This window comes from Micropterus salmoides, unplaced genomic scaffold (genome assembly GCF_014851395.1).
Source record: "Micropterus salmoides isolate LMB-PRFRI ecotype aquatic unplaced genomic scaffold, ASM1485139v1 Ms_hic_scaffold_10, whole genome shotgun sequence".
In the NCBI taxonomy this organism is placed as follows: domain Eukaryota; kingdom Metazoa; phylum Chordata; class Actinopteri; order Centrarchiformes; family Centrarchidae; genus Micropterus; species Micropterus salmoides.
Window position 1 is genome coordinate 9,864,243 of NW_024040041.1, and position 24,112 is coordinate 9,888,354.

The 24,112-nt window shown below is 43.2% G+C and overlaps 2 protein-coding genes across 11 annotated transcripts in view; both read left to right on the forward strand.

The window, feature by feature from the left end:
• Nucleotides 1-1,314: 1,314 nt before the first annotated feature.
• Nucleotides 1,315-17,879, forward strand: xpnpep3 (X-prolyl aminopeptidase 3, mitochondrial). The gene is given in 15 exon segments (XM_038695215.1): nt 1,315-1,452; nt 1,540-1,655; nt 3,971-4,072; nt 4,075-4,092; nt 4,375-4,512; nt 4,515-4,561; nt 4,802-4,906; nt 4,908-5,022; nt 14,439-14,623; nt 14,719-14,781; nt 15,150-15,263; nt 15,403-15,488; nt 15,855-16,038; nt 16,540-16,660; nt 16,899-17,879. Coding segments are annotated over 14 exon segments (1,515 nt in total). The 5' UTR covers nt 1,315-1,452; nt 1,540-1,585; the 3' UTR covers nt 17,066-17,879.
• Nucleotides 17,880-20,949: 3,070 nt separating this feature from the next.
• The window catches only part of ep300b (E1A binding protein p300 b), a 35,866-nt gene continuing 32,703 nt past the window's right edge, over nt 20,950-24,112 (forward strand). For 7 of the 10 annotated variants that reach the window (XM_038695235.1, XM_038695243.1, XM_038695248.1 and 4 more), the window contains exon 1: nt 20,951-23,040. In XM_038695235.1, coding sequence (XP_038551163.1) covers nt 22,947-23,040 — 94 coding nt within the window. In that variant the 5' untranslated portion in view covers nt 20,951-22,946. Of the gene's footprint in view, nt 23,041-24,112 lie in introns of all 10 variants that reach the window. The other 3 variants (XM_038695220.1, XM_038695231.1, XM_038695228.1) reach the window with 1 other exon arrangement.

Consider the following 24,112-nt stretch of genomic DNA (forward strand, 5'->3'; position numbering starts at 1 on the left):
CATTTGAATGTAATATAAAACAATAAAACATTACTGTGTGAGTGTCAGACACAAACTGAAATTCAAAGAAAACATATAAATACAACTAAACATTTTCATTGTTGGTACAAATAACCCAGACCCTTGTAGCAATGAGCTAACTTACCTTACAACTTACAGCATGAAAGATATCTACATATAGGCCTACACAGAACAATAATTTAAGTTTGATGAGTTTAAATACAAAGCAGGCAATGCTATAACAAAAATAAATGAAGTAAAAAATCTCCAAATTATTATTTTTCCTTCTATAATTGGCTGTGCCTGCCACATGGTGCTACTTTTTTCACATGTAGAATAAGGACTAACCTGAGCATGTGCAGAGTTAATCAGGTAATTCATAACTTGAAAGAAATTGGATTAGATGTTGATGGTCTATTCTTATTGTTACAGTAGGCTACAGGTGCTGGAGTGGCTGTTTCTCACATTTGATATATACCATGTAGGCTACAACATTTCTGTGGTTACGTTGACGCTCTTACTTATCTCTGACACTCTCAATAGTTTGTTTGAGCTTCTCTCTTTCACTATTTCTGTAAGGATCTCTGGGTTCCTATAGCTATAAATAAGAAGTATCATTTTAAAATGCAGTAATAAAACTAGTAATTAAAGACAGAATATAATAATACTAATTAATCATCAAGGGTTGGGTTAAAACAATATACCATGGTTACGCCCTTGTATATAACCGCAAATTCAACATGTAGAATATGTGTAGAAAAGAAAGAGGCCATTTTCAACAAAATAAGACTTTTAAATAACATGATTATGATAACAGGAAAGAATTCAACTAGTTTTGTGAGCATTGTCTGTTGTGCATGTAGCCATCATGAATTTTAAGTAGAGAGGGAACGTTTGCAAGAAGATCTCAAGAAGGCTGGAATTCAGGGTCTTAATATAGACACAGTTATAAACCTGTGGATCAATTGAAAAAATGTGGATCATCCAGGCAACAGGGTGAATGGGTAGGATTTAATCTCTGGACCACACTCCGGTGCAGAACTGCACTATTTGTCAATATGTCTATATTGTTTTGTTCATAGTGTGTATGTTAGTGTTGTCTACTCTGTAGTTTGTGTCTGATTTTATTTTATTATTATTATATTATTATTTTATTATTGTATAAGTAAGCACATCGTGAGCAATGTACAATCCTGAGTCAAATTCCTCGTATGTGTAAACCTGACAATAAAACTGATTCTGATTCTGATTCTGAGAAGGGGGCAGTAATGCACCGATAAGCTGGATGCAAACCGCCGAAAAAGAAGAAGAAGAAGAAGAAGAAGAAGAAGTAGAAGAAGAAGTAGAAGTAGTAGTATTGAGTGAGTGAGTGAGTGAGTGAGCAGCAAGCTAGTCAGGGTAACTGTCAAACAAAAATAAATATTGCAGCCGCATGAGAAGATTTTAACGTTGGTAAGAACAACAAATCGCTCTGTGTTTCCGTAAGTATCCAGGTAGTTGACTGCTTTGTGTTTCACTGACTGAGCCTCGTGTCTGCAGCCGGGCGACATGCTGTAGCTGGTCGGGTCCTCCAGTTGCAGCAACAATGTTGCCCTCAACCGGCACCATGATCCGGTCTGCTGTCAAGCTGCTGCCACGGTCTAACTGGAGTCGAGGTGAGCCCAGTGGTGTTGTTATGTTTTGTGAATTGTAGCCAAGTAGCCTACTTAAGTAAATTACTTCTACTTTAGCTGAGTATTTCCATTCCATGCTAGTTCATGCTTCTAGCTGCTCCCCTTCATCTCAGAGGGAAATATGAGCCTTTACTCCACTACACTTATTCGACAGTTACTGGTTAGTTTGTCAGAATAAGATTTTACATAAAATACATAGGGCAATGATAATGATATGACATGATAAAATACAGTGCAGTGTTACAAATTAAAACTGTGGGTTCTAACCTTTTTGCCTTGTGACCTTGTACAGTAAAGCAGTGTCTAGTTTGGGATCCTGTCACGTTTCAGGAATGAGTGGGTGAATTATCTCACGACCGCACCAATTTATATTGTGACCCTTTGGAGGGGCCTGACCCCTAGTTTGGGACTAAACTACCAAAATGTACATACTGTAGTTAAAACTAGGCTTACTAAGAGCAGCCTCAACAGTAACATGCTGCCTAAAGATGGATGATTCAGTATTAACAATCTGATAATGTCATAGAAAAGAATTTTACATTAATTATAATTTTAAATAACAGGGGCTATTTTTCTACAGAACAAGTAGGCAACTTTTACTTTGATACTTTAAGTACATTTGGCTAATAATGCTTCTGTACGTTTACTTAAGTAAGATTTTGAATACAGACATTTTACTTGTTATAGAGTATTTACACTGCTTTATCTGGTAGGTTTACTTTAAGTAAGTGAAAGCTTAAGTGAGTTTAGCTATATTTCTTATTAATAAAATGGTTCACCCTTAATTGCAAAGTCACCAGTTGCACAGTTACAGACTTCCCATGTTTAGTGTAGTATGTGCAACATGTAGCCTATTCATGCATTTCAACGACAGAACAAGCACCTATCAAATGATATTATTAGTAAAAGTAATCTTTTTAAAAGGAAACTTCACCTCTATCAATATGAACACACACCATGACCTCCGTGTTCCATTGTATAATGATCGGCTATCAGGTGTGGGCACCATAGAAATCCCTTAATGCAGAAACTTGACTCTTTTTCGTGTCTGTGATACTATTTTATGTGATTTTTTTAATTTATTTTTTTATCACTCAATACCTGAAAGTCTTCTAACTTTCTCATTTATTTACGGGTTTAATTGATTGTCTGTGAAAGACAAGAATGGCCTAAATGGTATTGTGAAAGTCTCGTCCAAGATAATTGGAGCCCAGCAAAGAGACTTGTACTCCTTCTGGGAGAAACCAGTGTCCCAGAAAGCAAAAAGGAATAATCAGCCAACCATGTTTCTGTGTAAATAATGTGCCCCTTAGGAGAAAAAATCACTACATACTTTTAGTCCTTAATTCCTTTGCTATCAGGCGGAAAGTAGTCATTTTAAATGACTGTTATTCCATTATTTATATGGAAAATAACAATGTTTTATTTGATTTACTGCTGCTCGTTGTGTCCTTGTATTGACCTATGAATGTTGATCTGTTGCCTTGCCTGTGAGTTCTTGAATCGTGTGTATGGACTGGGTAAGCTGCAAAGCAATCGCCCTTTGTCTGAATCAAATGAGGATTAATCGTCGGGCAAATAAATAAAACAAGTACTTTAGCACTCGACTGGTATGTAATAACACTGTGACTTGTTGAAGAGAGAGACCAAATATGGCCATAAATGGGGTTTGGTCTATTGTTTTGTCACAGATTTATGTGAAGACCTTAAATATTTGGTTCCAGGAACTGTTTAAAAAGAACATATGGCTCATATTTGCTGGTGACATCGAGGGCGGCTGACATTCTCGTAAAAATTTTGTGTGTGTGTTTGGAAGAGCATTTCAGCTCAAGAGTCACAAGTTTTTGAGTCCCGATACGTTCAAACGACTGCTTAACTGGTTTCAATGGACGCTCAGTGACTAAAGTGACATCTGCATTTAGATCTATGAGAAAGACATGAGTAAATAGGCTCGATATGTGAGGAAAAAACAGGAGAGCAACTCTCCCTCAGGTGACTGACAATGTCAATGCAGGACATGATCAGATTGTGTCAACAAGTAGAGTCTGACAGTTACATTGAGAGGGATATTGAAATAAGCCTTAAGTCAACCAAATTGAACACATACAGGAGATTTTGGACCGCCATGTTAGACAGGGCTTCGCATCACTTTCATCAAAACACCAAATATCACCAAATAGGGTAATATCTTTTGTAAAAATGGTGTCCCTCCAGTAGACTTCCAGAGACTTGTAGAATCAATGCATACGATTCATGCAGCATTGCAAGAGTCTTTACCATCTGATTTTTGTCTGCAGCATGTGTCGGGTGCCCATGTAGACACATTTCTGTGAAACCAGGAGGTGTGAAACCTAAGACAGTTCCTCCTCGGTACCTGGGCCAGCCTAGCCCCTTCACTCATCCCACCTCATCAAACATGGTGAGTATTGTTTCCTATGGATTGCTGGATCAGTACATTTACACTTTTAGGGAAACCTGCAATGTTTATGGTCTTTAGACATTCAGCAACAGCCACTATACTTGATATTACTTTAGGGTGTAAGGATTCATGCTCTGTAGTGGTACAGGAACTACTCAAGCCACATAGCTCAACACTTTAGGAGTAGAAGCTGCCGTAGATCACAGACAACTCAAGGCTACAAATAGTAATGCACTGTGTAGATGAGCTGTTGTATAACGCTATCTGACTCTCTCTCCTCAGGTGAGGTGACCCCAGGCTTAAGCCAGACAGAATATGAGCTCCGCAGGCACAGACTAGCCTCACTCATCGAGGCCCAGGCAGACAGGCTGGGGCCCTCTGCCTCCTCTAGCACCCATGTGGTCATTGTTTTGTCCCATCCGACCGTTACATGACCAATGACATCCCTTATCCCTTCCACCAGAACCAGGTACATGTTTGGACTCAAGTAGCATTTCTTTATCTTCAGATCATTGTTCTTGTTGAATAGTAACTGTTTTTAAAGACCTCATCTTTACACAATGGAAAGGAATGTGAAGAGGCAAAAGTGTATGGCATAATTGTGACTATGCTCTTACTTTGCAGTCTTAGATTTGTAATTTATTGTGAATTTGGATACTGGTTTTTCAGCAAGGCTTTGCTAATTAACCATGAGCCAATTGCTCCCCAGGATTTCCTCTACCTCAGTGGCATCCTTGAGCCTGACAGTGCTTTGGTCCTTTATGGCAAAGGGCGACCAGACCAGGCCATCTTGTTCGTCCCCTGCAGAGACCCGGGGGAGAGAGCTGTGGGACGGGCCCCGGTCGGGGAAGGATGGGGCGGCTGCTTTGACCGGCATTGAGAGAGTTCATAGCACAGAAGAACTGGGTGTTGTGCTCAAGAGCCTCAGAGGTGAGAGGACGTGTGATTTGCAGTAATTTCTGAAATGATGGGTCTTCCATTTTACATGAAAGTAAACAAGAGCCAGCTTCTCATTTCTAGCCAATGGCTGTGGATTTTGGCGGCTAAAATGACGACTGTCTCTACCAGATTTTATCAGCTGTAGAAAGTGAGCTAATGCCAAGGCTAAAACTCTGTGAGTGGATAAAATGTCCATCTCCAGCTCACTTTTAAAGATTTCAAGTGTATTTGTTTTAAAATGAGAACCCCCGTAGAAGGGGCTTGAGTATATACATTGTGGCTACATACATTATCTGTATAGCTAATGCTACGACTGACGCTAAAGACTGACCCCTGAAGTTGGAGCTCAGGATTCAGGTCAACATCATATCTGTTAAAAAAAACAAACAAGGAAACAAAGTTTCATGCATTTTATTTGCCAAAGCACATGACAAGTCAGACAACAAGATATTTTATCAACATCAACAGCAGCACCAGTTGATAAACAACACATTACACAGTATTTCACACATAACAAGATTTTAGCAACATGCCTATAGGCAACGGTAAGACAGTATTGTGTGTGTATACAACATACCAGATTAGACACAAAAAAGACAAAAGTGCTCAGCCTTTACTGACAGTCGATGCTCTTCACAGCCATCTTGCTTTCTGAACTCGGGTCCTCTGAGTTCGACCGAGTTGATGACTAGGAACTCCTACATCCGGGGCGTTCCATTTGTAACTTCTGGTCTCGGAACTCTGAAAAAATACCTTGAAACTTTTACAAGAGAAAAAGATGTAAGTAGGAAAAATAACAGACATTTTTGCAAATGTAATGTTGCTTTACAGAATTTTGGCACAAGTTGCTGTAATGTAAACTCCCCCAAATAAAGCACAGGCCAGTACTGCTTACGTTACACTAAACTCTGATGTACTTGCATTGATGCCGAAATGGATTTTCCAGTCCTGGGGCCTCATTTATAAACATGGGGTACGCACAAAAAATGCGTATGCCACATTCTGAGCAAACTTTGGGATTTATAAAAAAAAAAAAAAAACTTGACGGAAGAATATGTGGTCCTCCGCACAAACTCTGACCAGTGCATACACACATAAACTGGACTCAGAAGGCAGAAGGATAAATGGTTTGAAATAGATACTGTTGTCTAAAAAAAAACAACAAAACACCTGTTTGATTGATATTCCCTGAAGTGCGCAATAAAAAACGTCATTTAAGATAATTTAAAAAACATGAGATATCTTATATTGTTTGATATTCCCTGGAGGGCATGATTTAGGATAATAAAGGCAAACAGAGATACAGATGTGGTCAAAATTGTTCTTACACCTCTGTTAATGAAGAAAATTAAAATCCACAGTGGTCCCTGAAATAACTTGAAACTGACAAAAGTTTAAAAAAGATATGTAGGAAGGTTTATTGTCACAATATAACAAGTTATAGAGTGAAATTGAGTTTTCTAACTCTCTTTTGCTACATAGCAGACAATATACATTAATATGGAATCGATTATGAAAAATGGTGAACAGAAATAAACTATCATCACTGGAGCAGTGCTGAGGATGAATTAGAGTTTAAGAGTCTGATAACATGGGGGGGAAAGCTGCTCTGCAGTCTGGTGGTGCAGCAGCAGAAACTTCTACAGTCCCCTCCAAAAGTTTTGGAACGGTAAGGCAAATTTCTTTGTTTTTGTTGTTCACTGAAGACATTTGGGTTTAAGATCAAAAGACGAGTATGAACGAGACAAGAGTTCAGAATTTCAGCTTTTATTTCCTGGTATTCACATCTAGATGTGTTAAACAACTTAGGACATACCACCGTTTGTATTAGACCACAGCACTCTTAGGTGAGCAAAAGTAATGGAACAAATAATCTTAAAGTAAATAACATTTAATATTTTGTGGCGTAACCCTTGCTTGCAATAACTGGCTCAAGCCTGCGACCCATCAACATCACCAAACTGTTGCATTCTTCATTGTGATGCTATTCCAGGCTTTTACCGCAGCTTCTTTCAGTTCTTGTTTGTTTCGGGGTGTTTCTCCCTTCAGTCTCCTCTTAAGCAGGTGAAATGCATGCTCAATTGGGTTAAGGTCATGTGATTGACTTGGTCAGTCTAAAACCTTCCACTTTTTCCCCTGATGAAGTCCTTTGTGTGCTTTGGGTCATTGTCCTGCTGCATGATAAACTTCGTCCCCATTAGCCTCAATGCATTTGTCCGTAAATTGGCAGACAAAATGTTTCTGTCCACTTCTGAATTCATTCTGCTGCTACCATCATCATTTACATCATCAATAAATATTAATGAGCCTGTTCCAGAAGCAGCCATGCACACCCAAGCCATGACATTACCTCCACCATGCTTCACAGATGAGCTTGTATGCTTCATAAGCAGTTCCTTTCTTTCTCCACACTCCGGCCTTTCCATCACTTTGCTAGAGATTAATCTCGGTCTCATCAGTCCATAGATTGTGCTCCAGAACTTTTGCGGCTCATCTCTGAACTTCTGTGCAAATTTTAATCTGTCCTTCCGATTCTTCCTGCTGATGAGTGGTTTGCATCTTGTGGTGTGGCCTCTATGTTTCTGCTCTCTGAGTCTTCTTCCAACAGTGGATTGTGATACCTTCACCCCTGCACTGTGGAGGTTGTTGGTGATGTCACTTACTGATGTTTTGGGGGTTCCCCTTCGAGGGAACTCGAACTGTGTCGGTGACGACACTATGGGAACGCTTCTGGGCGTGGCAGGGCTGAAACATGAATGAAACTACTCCAATCCTATTGGTGTTGCTAGAACGGTAGCGTGTGACGGCGTAACTGGAGGCGTATATAAGCACACCGGCACACAGGACACATTAGCTTTTTTCTATTCAGCAGGCACTCTGGCATGTTAAGAAAGACTACAAGTATCCAAACTCTTACCTGGAAGGATGGCAGACAGAGAGATGGCTGGTGAGCAATTCAGGCGATGTGTTTTCCCGTGCCCACGTTACATCACGGCGGGCAACACTCATGCCCTGTGTGTATCCTGTTTGGGGATGCCGCATGCCCAGGCAGCTCTCGAGGGGGCTGCTTGCGGCCATTGCGAGGCCCTGCCCCTGAGGGTGCTGAGGTCCCGTGCGGCTCTCTTCTCCCAAGACGGCAGGATGCGCTCTCCCCGTGGATCGGGCCCGGCGGTCGCTGAGGCGGCGCGGCGGCTTCCGTCATGGGGCTCCCAGCGTGACATCTCTGACGGCATCGTGATTGCAGAGGCTTCCCGAGTCTCGTCTGCTGACTCCGACTCCCCTCGGTCTCGTTCGGGAGCCCGCTTCACGGCTTCTCCCTCTCGAGGTATGAGCCAGGAGAGGCTGCAGCTGTCCGGCTCTGAGGAGCTGGACGTGCTTAGCATCATGGAGGAGGAAGACTTCCGGGAGAGAAAAGCGGAGCGTCATCAGTCGGCGCCCAGCTATGACGAACTCCTAGAGGTGGTGACGCGGGCAGTGAGCAAGCTCCAGCTAGATTGGCCGCAGGATGTACCAGAGACACATGCTACGAGCAAACTGGATGAGCGCTTTCTGCAGCGCCGTGCGCCGCCTCCGCGCCGTTCTCTGCCGTTTTTTCCAGACTTGCATGATGAGTTGTGCAAGTCCTGGTACAAGCCCTTCTCAGCTCGTCTGACTACTCCCCCGCTCTGGGTCTATAGCGACGTAGCGGGAGTCAAGGGTTTTGGCTATGGGATGATGCCCCGGGTTGAGGATGCTTTGGCTAGCTATCTTTCGCCCGGTCATGCATCATCCCTCAAAGAGCCGGCGCTACCTACCAAGCCATGTCGTATGACATCTGCTTTGGTGGGCAAAGCTTACATGGCGGCGGGCCGGGCTGGTGCAAGCCTGCACACAATGGCGGTTTTGCAGGCATACCAGGCCGACCTGCTGAAGGACATAGACTCGGGAGCAGGCCCCTCTGAAGAGGATATTGCTGAGCTCCGCCGCTTAGAGTCACAAAGGAGACGGCCCGCGCTATTGGTCACTCCATGTCAGCACTGGTAGCCACGGAACGGCACCTATGGCTCAACCTGTCGGGCATCCAGGAGAAGCAGAAGACCTTTCTCCTCGACGCACCGATCGCGACTTCTGGCCTGTTTGGCGAGGCGGTTGACACCGTCGTCAACAGGTTCCAGCATGCCAGGACGCAAGGAGAGGCGTTCCGGCAATATCTCCGTCATCGTTCGGGGGCCAGGATGGCGACGGCTGTGGAGGGACGTGAGAGGGCCCAGCCGTCATCCAGCTCCTACCACCAGACCCAGAGGCAGAGTGTCGCCTCTCGTGCTCCCCCTCAGCATACTCGGGTTTCGAGGTGGCGCTCTCACCCACAACCCCCTGAGACGAGGGATCTGAGGACCGTTCTTCAGTCTCGCCGGGGCCGGGGGAAGAGGTCCTGCCATGGCAGGTCCCTCTGAGGAAGGACCTGCTGTCTCAGGCGCAGGGCCAGGTCTTTCACCCTTGCCCCGCCCTATGGAGACTGTGGGTCTGGCCCCTGAGGGGGCCCAGTTCCTGGAGGCGGGCCTCATGGCAGGAACAGTCGAGACGCTGCTCAGCTCCAGAGCCCCATCCACGAGAAGGATGTACAGCCTAAAGTGGAATGTGTTGCATCGGTGGACCCAGTTACCTGCCCGGTGACTATGGTACTGGAGTTCCTCCAGGACCGTTTCTCTGCTGGCCTTTCCCCATCCACACTGAAGGTATATGTGGCTGCCGTGGCGGCATTCCACACCCCTCTGAGGGATGGGCCTCTGGGGAGGCTTCCACTGGTCGTGCGCTTCCTCCGTGGAGCCCGGAGGATGAGAACCGTGACTCGTTCCAGGCTTCCCACCTGGGACCTGGCGGTGGTTCTCGAAGCGCTGGCTGAGGCCCCTTTCGAACCCCTGGAGTCGGCTGAGGCCAAGCACCTGACCCTTAAGATGTCCTTTCTCCTTACTATCACCTCTTTGAGGAGAGTGGGGGATCTCCAGGCACTTTCGGTGTCTCCACAATGCCTGGAGTTTGCCCCGGGGAGGGTCAGAGCCATCCTGCACTCCTGTCCGGGCTATGTCCCTAAGGTCCCATCCAGGTTGGCAGGGTCCACGGTGCTGCAGGCGTTTCATCCCCCACCTCATGTGACGGCGGAGGACGGGAGACTTCATCTGCTCTACCCGGTCAGAGCACTGAGTATTTACACTCTGAGGTCCTCCCGGTGGAGGAAAGCAGACCAGTTGCTGGTGTGTTTTGGGTCCCCCAAGGCTGGACTCCCCGCTTCCAAACACACAATCAGCAACTGGATTGTTCAGACTATTTCCCTGGCCTATCAGGTGTGCGGGTTACCTTCACCTATGGCCGTAAGTGCGCACTCTACTCAAGGCATGGCGACTTCTAGGGCCCTCCTCGCAGGGGCGTCGCTCCAGGATTTTTGTGATGCGGCTGGCTGGGCCACCCCTCACACCTTCATCCGGTTCTACAGTCTGGACCTTCCTTCTGCACCCGGCACCCGTGCGCTCTCCTCCTAGTCGTGCTGTCAGGTGCTGCATGCTGGGGGCAGGCGGGGTTTCGGCGCGGCCTAAGTGGGTATTCTCGTTCCCATAGTGTAGTCACTGACGCAGTTCGAGTTCCCTCGAAGGGGACCATGTAACCCTTGTTCCCCGAGAAGAGGAAATGCAGTCTTTATAGGTTTGAACCAAGGATAAAAACTTAGATTAGTCATGCAGAGCTATTTAATGTTTGGACAATCAACCTAAAAGGCAACATCTGGGCAACAAGAAACATCTGTCAGTCACGTGTTCCAATAGTTTTGCTCACTTGAAAAATGGGTGGGTTCAAACAAAGGGTGTAGGTCCTGAGTTGTTTAACACATCTAGATGTGAATACCAGGAAATGAGAGCTGAAATTCTGAACTCTTGTCTCATCTTTTGATCTTAAACCCAAATGTCTTGAGTGAACAACAAAAACAAAGGAATTTGCCTTACTGTTCCAATACTTTTGGGGCTGTATATCTCTTCCCAGAAGGCAGCAGGGTGAACAGGCTGTGGCTGGGTGGGTACTGTCCTTTAGTATCCTTTGGGCTCTGCGTGGGCACCTCACCTCACCGATATCACTGATGCTTGGGAGATGGGTACGGATGATCTTCTGGGTAGTTTTAATCACCCGCTGCAGAGCCCTCCGGTCCTGAGCCGTGCACATCCCATGCCAGTTTGTGATGTTTCCAGTCAGGATGCTTTCTGTTGCTCCTCTGTAAAATCTGAAGAACTTGGTGTGGGAATTTGGCCTTCTTAAACTTCCTCAAGAAATTCCCAGGAACCTGAAACTGTTCACCTGCTCCACCTCAGCGCCACTGAGGAGTGTGTGTCTTTATCTCCTTCTTCCTAAAAATCAATGATCAGTTCCTTGGTTTTGCTGACGTTGAGCAGTTGGTTGTTCTCTGTGCACCAGTCTGCAAGATTATCAGTTTCCTCCCAATATGAAGTCTCATCGTTGTTTGAAATCCGGCAGATGATGGTGGTGTCATCCGCAAACTTCACAACAGAGTTCTCTTCATGTGGGGGGATGCAGTCGTGGGTGTATAGCGTGAACAGGAGAGGGCAGAGCACACAGCCCTGGGGGCTCCGGTTTTGATCACTAGAGTGGAGGAGGTGAGTCCGTCCAATCTGAACTGACTGGGGTCTGTTTGTGAGGAAGTCCAATATCCAATTGCAGAGTGTTGCATTTAAACTCAGAGTGCTGAGTTTGCTGATCAGTTTCGGGGGGGGGGAGATTGTGTTGAATGCTGAGCTGAAATCCACAAACAGCATTCTGATGTAGGGCAGTGAAGATGGCATCCTCTGTGGATCTGCTGGTTCTGAAAGCAAACTGGTGAGGGTCCATGCTGGCTGGGATGTTGTTCTATATGTTTTGAAGAACCAGTTTCTCAGAGCACTTCATCAGAATGGGGGTGAGACCTACAGGGCGGTAGTCGTTCAGGATAGACACTGCAGACTTGTTAGGTACAGGAACAATGGTGGCTGTCTTGAAGCAGGTGGGAACCCTCTCCTGAGACAGTGAGATGTTGAAAATGTCAGTAATAACATCAACTAGCTGATTGGCACAGGTTTTTAGTACGCGGCCAGGGATGTTATCAGGTCCAGCTGATTTACTCACATTCACTCTCAGCAGGACTCTCCTCACATCTGCTGTGGATACTGACAGTGGCCAGTGCTCTGGAGGTGGAATAGACTTTACAGCTGACTCCGTGTTGAGAAGATCAAAGCGAACATAAAAGGCGTTTAGCTCATCTGGTAATGTGGCCTCACACACAATGTTTTTGATGGCCTGCCACATGTCTTTGGTGTTGAGGTCTCTCTCCAGTCTCTGCTGGTTTCTCCACTTCGCCTCCTTGATGCCAGCTTTGAGTCTCGCTCTGGCAATGCTGTAAGCTTCTTCATCACCCAACTGAAAAGCATCTTTTTTGGCTCTGGATAGAGCCCCCACCTCTCCAGTCATCCAGGCCTTCTGATTGATCAACACATTTGCTGATATATGATGATATGATCACTGATGATATATATTCATCAAGGTTGATGTAGCTCTCGTGAGTGGCGACCTCTATGAAAATACTCCAGTCTGTGCTCCCAAAAAAGGCCTGCAGAGCTGCTGTAGATTCAGTAATAATAAATAAAAATTAACTGATGAAAATCAGACACTGCTTTTGAATTTCAACAGAATCTTAAAAAAAAAAAAAAAAACTAATGAAACTGGCCTTGACAAAAATGATGGTACCCCTGGAAATAATTTGACCATAGGGACTAAGGTGTGTCCTGCTATTAGCATCACAGGTGTCTTCAAACTTATTATAAGTCAGTCTGCCTATTTAAAGGTTGAAAATTTGTCACTGTGCTGTATCATGGTGTGTCTCCGCTGCTGTTTGGTCCAAAGTGGACTTAATGGAAGACACTGCAAATCATAAAAAAGCAAGACTGGAATTTGCCAAAATGCATATTAACAAGCCACAAAGCTTCTGGGAGGATGTCCTTTTGACAGATGTGACAAAACTGGAGCCGTTTGGCAAGTCATATCAGCTCTATGTTTCGCAGATGCAAAAATGAAGCATACAAAGAAAAGAACAGCCTACCTAGTGTGAAGCATGGAGGAGGCTCGGTTATGTTTTGGGGCTGCTTTGCTGCATCTGGCACAGGGTGTCTTGAATCTGTACAGTGTACAATGAAATTACAAGACTATCAAGGCATTATATAGCGAAATGTGCTCCCCAGCATCAGGAAGCTTGGTCTCAGTCGCACGCACAGCTAAAAACACCCAAGAATGTCTAAGAGCAAAACATTGGACTATTCTGAAGGGGCCTTCTATGAGCCCTGAACTAAATCCTATTGAACATCTGTGGAAGGAGCTGAAACACGCAGTCTGGAGAAGGCACACTTCGAACCTGAAACAGCTAGAGCAGTTTGCTCATGAGGAGTGGGACAAAATACTTGTTTACAAGTGCAGAAGTCTCATTGAGAGTTACAGAAATCGCTTGAGTGCAGTGACTGCCTCAAAAGGTTGTGCAACAAAATATTAAGTTCAGGATACCATTATTTTTGTCCAGGCCACTTTCATTAGTTTTTTTTATTTTTTATTATTCTGTTGAACCACAATTTAAAAGCAATGTCTGATTTTCATTAATTCATTTTCAGTAAATTTTTATTTATTACTTTTGTCAATTTCAAGGTATTTCAGGGACCATTGTGGGTTTTTCTTCTTACGGAAGGGTACAAACAATTTTGTCCATGTCTGTATCTGTTTTTGAAAAAGAACGCCTAAAAGATTTAATATTTAAGTTGGTCTGTAATTGATAGTTGCAAACAGTTTAATTTATTATCATAAATATGGGGTTGGACAGTAGGACAAATTACATGTAAACTGATGCTGTTTTTGATGCCGCAGTCAGTCAAGTGCATAGTTTTATATTATTACCACATGTTTGTTGCCCTATGCCCAGCTGCCTTACCCACACACTGTGCGCCAGCGTGTAGATGTAATGCATTGCTTGTAAAAACACAAGTTACGGAAAAATATATAGCACTACTTTTTAAGTAAATATCATATATGTACAGCTTGTCGTATAAAACAAGTCATATTTCTTGGCATCCTCGCTAATTGAGTGGAGTGTTTGTGTAAATAAGTGTTTAAAAACAAATGGAATGCATTTGGTACACTATTTGTTTTTGTTTTTTTCAAATTATGTACCTGGGTCATCCGTTGTTAAAAAAGAAGTTCAATCTCGCACTGGGTGAAATTTCTTTTTTTTAGCATTTCTATCCGAATTTGCCATCCTCCATGCAGTCAATATGTATTCATATTAATAAACCTCTGACTGATGAGGACCTTAACTTCACTGTTTCCGTTTTGTCTTTCCTCTGATCCTCTTTCAGGCACTCAGCTGTGGTACGATAGCTCTCAACCTGCCCACCCTCGGCTCCACCAGGCTCATGTGTGTCCCGTGCTGGAGGCGGCGCCGATGCCATGGTCTCTTAGGCCCCTCATACACTCTCTTAGGGCCCTTAAGAGCCCAGCAGAGGTGGCGCTCATGCAAGAAGCAGGTCACATCACAGCACAGGTTGGTACTAGAATTAGTAATAATGCAATTGACTTAGTTAAGTGTCTCTTCACCGCTCTGTCCAACACTGCAACTCAGCAATCCTTGTCTTTCAGGCTTTTAGGAGGACGATGGCTTTGTCTCAAGGAGACGTGGACGAAGCTGTTCTCTATGCTAAGGTAACTGAAAATATTTGAGGACCTCTGTGTGGCTCTTATCTGCCTTTCTATCAAGTGTGGCCTGTTATAGTCTTCATTTCTTACCTGATCAGGCTCTTTAATGTAATTACTTCAACCATAAGTGTCATCCATTGATTATTCAGTCAATGCAGAAGTTATGAGCCATTGATCCATAGGACTGGACATAACTGACTAATTGATTTCAATTAGTCGATTCATGTGTTCAGCAGAAACAAATCCTTATATGCAGTAACGCATTGCAGTATGTTTTACGTACAGGAAACCAGGTAACTCTGAATATTCCTTACAGCTGCTTTTAAAGGATGAAAGCCTTTTTTTAAAAAACATACTGTAACATCTTATTTCAGTTTGATTTTGAGAACCGGATCCATGGCGCCAACTTCCTGGCCTATCCCCCTGTTGTTGCTGGAGGAAATCGAGCCAATACTCTACACTACATAAACAACAACCAGATTATCAAGGTAAAGGAATGTGCTAAAGGATCGGTCCTGTCAAATAGGTACAATGAACATCCACATTAAGCATTCTGAAAACATGGCGATGTATAAAGTAATGATTGAGTAGCTTAAATGACTCACTATTAATCCCCCCCTTTCTCAGGATGGTGAAATGGTGCTGCTTGATGGAGGTTGTGAATACTTTGGTTATGTCAGTGATATCACTCGAACGTGGCCAGTGAATGGAAAGTAAGTTTGACTAAATAATCTTAAGCAGTAAGTTGAACAGAAGATGACTTTACCGTGCTGATGACATGACACAACACTACACTGCAGAAACTTCATTTTTATGTAAAGTCTTGCAATGTGCTCTACACATTTTTAAATCCTCACTGCGACAGTATTCTAAATGCAGACCATCAACTGAAATCTGTCCTTTACAGTAGTCCTCAACTCTTGTTTCTTAAACACGTTATTCAGATATTTTTCTCTTGTTTTTCCTCTTATTCAGTTATCTTGGTGTAATGCATCTTGTTAGCTTTATACATGATTTGTTTTAAAAAACCTTTTTATATTGAATGTAACTGTTTGCTGTCCCCACCTCCTTCCTGCCAGATTCAGCCCTGCGCAGGCTGAGCTGTACGAGGCCGTCCTGGAAGTCCAGCATTCCTGTTTGTCTCTGTGTTCCCCGGGCGTCAGCCTGGATCATATCTACAGTACCATGCTGGCTCTGTTGGGACGACAGCTCAGGCAGCTAGGCATCGTGAAGGCCAGTACCAGTGATGCGGATGTACTAAAGGTAACAATGACAGAAGTGGAAGTAGAGTGGATTCTAGCTGGCCGATTTTTCATGTGATTTATCCCATATGGGAATTTTTTATTTTAATATTTCTAATGTAAATGAAAGTCTCACCCTGCTGTTGAAAATCAATCAACCACACCAGATCAGGAGACCTGATCACCCTTACCATGTCAGGGGGGGCTAATGTAAATGATGAAATGACCAAATTACAGCCTCCATGTAACACAATATGAGCCTGACTAAATCTGAATCTCTCTAAAAACCAAAAGACTGTGGGGCTATGAAGTATGTTTTTTTTGTTGTTGTTTTTTTTGGCAGGGATCTGTTATTCTTTGTCAAGTCAAAGAATCAGAAACTTTACATATTTTTTAACTCTGAGAAAGGCCCCTTCCTCTGCCTTGTTGGCTTCTGAATTGGCTGACTATCAGTACTGCTGGTAGATAATGGCAAACTTCTTTATAACTGCTCAAAGCTTACATTTTTTTATGCTTATTCCAGGCTGCACGGCGGTACTGTCCTCACCATGTTGGCCATTACCTGGGCATGGACGTCCACGACACTCCTGAGCTGTCCCGCTCACAACATCTACAGCCAGGAATGGCCATCACTATAGAACCAGGTTTACACAAACTAGGCTTTTAAATATCTTCTTACTCTGTGGCTGTGTGAATCAAGCACCTGGATGATTTCGGTTTTCAACAATCTAAACTGCAGCACAAACACTCTCACCATCCCTCCCAGTTATTGTGGTGAATGGAAACAGCCCTCCATTACACATTATCTATGCTATATTGTCCTTTGTTTCATTTTATTCCTGCTTTCATACATTTTCCACTGTTTTGCTTCTGTTGTGACAGGGTTGTATATCTGTGAGGACAATGACCAAGTGCCGGAGCGTTTCCGCGGCCTGGGCATCAGGATTGAGGATGATGTGGTGATCCGAGACAAGGGAGGCCCTCTGATTCTGTCCTCTGACGTACCAAAGACCATCGCAGATGTGGAGCAGGCCTGTTCCCAGACATAGGGTGCAGACAAGTGACCAGCCACCTGAGCCTCGGCATCGATGACAGGCAGCCTTATTATAAGGCCAACCCTTATTATTATGAAGAGCTCAGTTACAGTAAAGGAGGATTTAGTTGTGTGGCTACACCAATACCACATGGAGACCAGTCCTGATCATGTACAATACATCCATCTAGTGATGTGATGGTGCTGTCAGTGGGTGAAATCCAATGCTGAGCTATAAATAAAAAATCTAGGAACAGCAGTTTACTCTTGCATCAAGAATATATTCAGCTGAAGACCCAGTGGTTAGATCCAACAACCATATAAGCATTTTCATACTTAAAACCTATTTACGCCATACCATGTTTCTCAGAATTGTCACCATTAGGCACTTTGATACAATTGTTTGTTTGTTGTCTCACTCCAAAAAAAATGTTTTAAAGCCTGTATTTGTCTCATACATGCAAAAATGCATTATTCATTCCCAGCTCATGCTATAGTACAAAATATCAAAATACCAAATGTTGGTCACTGTGCTGTAGGATGCTCAGGAAGGACTCTGTCAAATCAACAGACCACCACGGTGATGAATAAAGAGGAACCAGTCTTAAACAATTACTGTTCAAGACAGATGGTAATAGTTACACCAATGCACTAAAATGGCTTAAAAAGACAAGCGTTTGTATGTGTTTTGGGTGTTTTGTCTTTTCAGCAGAGAGAAAACTGTCATCTCTCTCTGAAAATGGTGTTTATATGTATTTAAAAAGATCTCATTATTCCTTCTTTCATAACTAATAAATTCTAGTGGTTTGCCTCAGGTTATTTATGACGGACGACATGATGTGAAAATCGATGAGTGTGTGGCTGGATTGAATTAGGTTACAACAACCTTGACTGAAATATTTCATCTCAGGGAGGCTTAGATGTGGGTGCTGGTGGGTAGGAATGTCCCCTTCAATTACAGGAAAAGAGACACTTCTTGTTTTTTACAGTATTATTATATTATTATAATTATAAGTATTTTCGTGGTTTTTATTCACTTTGTCACGCCTTCATGTTTAACAAAAGGAGACCCCAATGCATGCCATTGACAACAACTACTGTAATGTAACTTATATGTTTTCTCTTTCAGGTCAGGGGTGCAGAGAAGCAATATGTTATTGAATATCAATCAATATCAATTTTATTTATATAGCACACTTAAAACAACCAAGGTTGGCCAAGGTGCTTCACAGGTTAAATACAACAACAAGACACTACTCACACAGTAAAAGTACAGCAATAAAACTATAATATACATTATACGATATTTAGTGATATTAAAATTGCCAGGAATAATAACAGACTTAACTCGAAGGAAATGCCAATTGAATTCCAAACTGTCTTATGGTTTTCTTTACTTGCTTCTTAACCGGCATCCTTTTAAATGCAAACGCAAGCCATATGTTTCCTTTTTGCTGACAAAACAAGGGAAAGTGAATCATGATAAAGAATGTAGGCTAAGAGTTAGGGTTTGATTTAATATCACCCATTTCTTAGTCCAAAGAATTAATGAGTGGATAGACTACAGGGGCTTTGGACCAAAATCTGTAACTTAACCGTAACACACTGGAGCACATTCCTATTTGGGTTTTGGTGCTTAAAGTACCAAAATAGGTTTGAATAATTAAACTGCAATGACACAAGAACTTACAGAGATTGTCGCCTGTGTCTACCCCACAAAGAGGGTAGAAACTATTCACAACAAAGCCGAGAGAGTACTGTGTTTTAATACCGCAGCTGCTGAAAATACTTCTTTCTTATCAGGACATCTCAAGCATACTTTCCGACAACCACCAAGATAAATCAGTGTACAAATGGCAGGTATCCATAGCAACAGTACTTACTTCACACTACATTGCCAGTTAAACCTGCGTTCAGCTATACCTTTTAATATTAACACTGAATTAGATTACTCTGCTGTGTGAAATGACTACTAGTAGTGCTGAAGCCATTTAGAAGTAGCATCCCATTTTGCAGGTCTTCAGCCTTATTGTTCTCCCACTCTCTGTGCATTACATACACATTGCATCTTATTTTGCACTGAGAACAACCACTACTCCTCTATGGGCTCCAGGCTTGCTGTGTGACTATTCTGTGACGATTAGATTCACAGTAAACGTGGGGCTCTAGATGTTTGGGCCAGTTTACTGCTTTGGCATGTTGGTAATCCGGCCTTGGCTCTCATCAGCACCCCCTAAATAAAACTGTGGGCAGCCACGTCCAGCAAACAAGATCAGACAGTGTCACTGCACTGCTACCTACCCAGCCTAAAAGTGAACAAATGACTCGTCAAGAAAGTCAAGCATCTGGCAATGAAGATGAATTTTTCTGTTAGGAGTTGGTGGACTCCAGCGGAGTTAAGTGTGAATTTATATTCATAAGTTGGCCAGCAACACAACTGAGATGGTGCTCTGTGTCTGCTGGATGAATAGGTAGGCAACTGTTTCCTATACAGTTTCCACAACAACTTGGGTAGGGGAGCGTTGCACCAAAACATTTGTGAATTGAAAGTGTGAATAACACATGGAAGATGGATGACATGCTATGGCGAGACGTGAGCATGTAATGCAATAGTTTCTTATTTACAAATTTACTCAGACTTCTTGTATTGAGACATTTCTCTTTACTGTGCTATTCCTTAACAGTTTTATTTTTTTTTTCAGCAGATACCATCAGTTGAAGAATCACAATAGAAAATCTTTGATACCTCTCAGATAGTTGGTGAGGGTAAATTACTTTACTACTGAATGACTGTCAAAGTCCCCGTTCACCGAAAAATGTGTTTTGCTTATTGTGTGTAACTCACTTTTTCCACTTTTGACACACACGTAAAATGTTTCAGTGAGTGACGAGTTGTGCAGCTTTGTATAAACTGATGTGATGATCAGTGGCAGCTTAGTAGTAGCACCCTGTAGTGCATTTACTTAAGTACTGTACTCAGATATAAATTTGAGGTGCTTGCACTTGGCTTTGCTATTTCCATTTCACTTTGCACTTCCACTCCACTACAATTCAGAATTAAGTATTGTCCTTTTTACTCCACTACATTTAACAGTAACTTTGTAGATTAATATTTTACAACAAAATGTATGAGTTTATAAAATATGATGCATTGTTATAGATAAAACTACCCAATGCTATTTGCCCATTAATACATAAGCAATAATATAATAGTAATGGATTATTTTTACCCTGTGGTGAAAAATTTGAATACCTTCCCCGCTGCTGATGTTGGTTGCATGTAAAACTTTCATAAAGTTTCAAAAAATGTGCTCAGGCAGATTAGAAAAAGAAACAGCCTGCTGGTATGTGCTACAGAGGTGTAGGAAGTATCCAGACCCTTTAGTAAAGTAGTAATACCAAAACTATTCCATTAGAAGTAAAATACCTGCATTTAAAATGTTACTTAAGTAAAACTACAGAAGCATTATTAGGTAGATGTACTTATAAAATGTAAAAGTACTCATTGCTTTCACATTATAATTATTTGATTGCATATACTGATGCATAGACAGGTCGAGATTAAGCTTATTTCTACTATGTTATATACTGTTGGGTAATTTTAATTCTGCAATAGCTGACCAGATATTTGAATTCATACTCTTCAAAGTAAACTAACTAGAGCTGTCACATAAATGTAGTGGAATACTTGATTAAATATAGTTTGTATGTGAAGGAAAGGAAAAGTGGAGCGCCACTGTCCCCTACAGATGAAATCAGTGACTACTACAGAGTACGGAACCGGTTTCCGGACAATCCCGAACAACTACGAAGACAACCCCCCCCTGTTCTCCCCCGGTTCCCTCCTCCCCTTCTCGCCTAATGTTGCTGTACCTCCAACCCTCCCCCCGTATCAGAGGAGTAGAAACAACAAGCCGCCATTTTGTTTGTGCGGACAGACCGTCAGAAACAGGAGGAGATAACTGAGAAGGAGCGACTCCGGCGACCGACTGCAGCTGCTCCGGGAAGCGCCGCGGGAATAAAGTGGCGAAATCCTGTCCGTGTTAATGAGGAGAGAGAAAGCATCGCCAACAGATAAGACGACGGTGGAGGGAAAACCGAGTCGGTGAAATAAATGTGTGCATGAGAAGGAAATACTCCGAAAAATCCAAGGAAGGGGGTGTTTTGCGGAGACAGAGGAGAGGCGGAAGAGCGCTGTATTTTATAACAACGAGGAAAAACCTGCGAAAAAGGGAAACAGCAACATGAAAAATCAGTATGTGTCCATCGCGGAGGAAGGAAAGAGCCCGCATAGACAATTATATAAATAAATTGCTGCCGGGCAGAAGGGAGAGGTGGAAATAAAGACGGGTTTAAAGAGAAGGGAAAAATTGCCAGGATCAACACGAAGGGGGGGCATTCTCCATCACAAAGAGTCAATGAGAGGATTTTGTCAGCCCAAATTTTTTTTAGGGGGGTGTCAACATTAGGGTGCCGATGTGAAGCTTTCCGCTTCCGAAATAGCCATAATTTTCTCAGCGATCTGCCATCAATTTTTATCACATTTTCGCCTGTCGCCGTAGTTGTGTCCTGATCTTTCGTTTTCTCTTCACTTGCATTGCCAAGGCGTCCTATAAACAGTGAGTGACAGGTATATTTTTAGGGTTATTTGCCATTATCTGAGATTTCAAGTGTTAAAAACCAAGTGGAACCCGGAGGAGGAACCTCTTCTGGAGCACAAGATAAGTATCCCCACAGATCGTCCTCTGCAAAATAAAAGTAATTGGATCAATCTGACTGCCCGCTGATTGGTAATTCGCGCTGTGATTGCCCTTAAGAACTATTCTGTCAAAGAAATGAAGTCTGCATCAGAGTCGATTGCACAAGAGGAGTGATTTTTTTTTTTTTTGGGGGGGGGGGGGGGGTGTAACAAGATTTTCTATTTTCAACCTTTGCCAGCCCTGCTGACTGCAATAGGCATATACGCTCAAAAAAAGGTTGCAACAACCAAATGTGCAATACGAGTCGGTTCTTTCTGACCCAGTGCCTTGCATGGTCAAACACTAAGTGCACATTTTAGTCAGCATGCAAAAGAAAACTCATGCATGGGAATATACATCCGCAGTAGACTTTCATTTTATCTGTGGGAATCCAATGTGCATCTCTCTGCAGAGCTGTTTATTTAGTTACTGTTGAGCCAATGCAAGTTGTTTTTCTCAGTATTAACACTTGAGAGTACCATTTGCGCTTAAATTGTATTGTCAAACTACTGCTGGTGGTCTCCACTCACCGGTTGGCTGCCTTTTGGGTTTGGAAACGTGAAGGAATCGGTTGTGCATTGGCATCAGGGAGATGTTTGGTTAGGTGAGAGAAATGGTAAATGTAAGCGAGGATCTCAAAACTGTTGCATGAGAGATCGGCCTCCAGAAGTTGACACGGGAATACTCCTGGCTTGTGTTTTTTGGACCACAATTCCCATTTTCGTGCCCTGAAAGAGACCCCACTGGAGCGTTTTACCTGAAATACAGGATTTCTCCGCCGACAATGGCGGACAGGACTGAGTGCAGCACGGAGGACGGATCTTGGGACAGTTTTTGTGTCGCAGAAGAGGCTACATGAGGTTGTCAGAGGGCCGCACGCTTGCCTTTTTTGCCGACTCCACCTTCCCACCTCCTCCTGTTCAAATCTGTGAAGAAACAAAATCTCCGACAGGGGAGGGGGACTGATATCTACAGAGAGGAATAAACCGAGAGGGAGAACTGTGGGGGAAAGAGTTCAACATTGCTCTCTTCTCCCCTACCGTCCCCCGAGCGGTGGGGGACCGATCAGAAGCATTCTTACCGGGATAAGGAGACGCAAATAAGGGAAATACGTTTGCCCTCCGTGGATCTACAGCAATTGTTTTATCCGTCAAAAATATGGCCGATAATGTCCTGGAGTCCGGCCCGCCTTCAGCCAAGAGGCCCAAGCTGTCCTCTCCGGCTCTCTCTGTGTCTGCCAGTGATGGAAATGGTAAATATATTGCATGCATTACTCAGCAGGAGATAAAACAAACTAGCGTCGACGGTGCATTAAATGCTGGTCAGTCGTATAAGTCGCTGTAAAGTTGCTCCGCAACTTAGTTGGTGTGGCACTGAGTTGCCCCATAACGAATGCTTTAAAACACGAATATACGTGTAGCTTTATTAAGATAAGGGCTAGCCTGATAATTTTGGATCGCTAAAGAGAAAACGTGATGTAGTGCTGGCGGCAGGAGTAACTTTCCAGCAGGAATGTTTTGATGTGTTAGCATCAACAGGCTAACTAGCTACTAACTATAAGATCCACCTCCAAACAATGGAAGAGTCGAGTCACCCCGGTTTACTTAAAGTTGTCTAGTTACTTTAAAACTCAGTTAATTGAAAAGATGATAGCACCTACACATTAAACAACACACGACATAAGTGCACTGTAAACGCTGAGACAAATAACCGTTTCCAAACCAGCTTTAGGAGAAAGTAACGGTAACCGAGCAAGCTAGCTAACTAGCTAGGTAGATGACCGTACCGGACCGGACCGGCTCACCTGAGCTCGGTAGCTGGCTAGCAAACAAAATAATCGATTATTAACTAACCAAACCTTATTGGGCACTAGATAAACTTTTTTTCCTGTGGCTACGAACTCTTTGCGTAGTTGCATTAAACTGTCTGGGGTCCTGAATTTCGTGTACCTAACGTGTTGTACTAGCTAGCTATTGTTCGACACTTCATTAAAGTTGCGCAGAGCGTTGTTGTCCGAAGACGATGATGCAGCCGTGTGTCCATTTTTACTGTGTTACCGCGTTTTAATGAAAGGGCAAAACCAGCCGCCGTCTCCGAAATGTCTTCCTTCATGTATTTTGTTTACGGGCTCTTGATTTCTCAATTTTAGTGCCGACGAAGCCCATTCTTGTTCGCCCTCCATTGTCTTATTCTGCACGGTGACACTGCGCTGCACTTTTTGCAGTTTACTTTTCAAAACGGTTAAAACACTTATGCCAAGCAGACCGCTTGAATGCCTTTACCCTTGACTGTGAATCAAACTATTACTGCAGACGAATTCATTT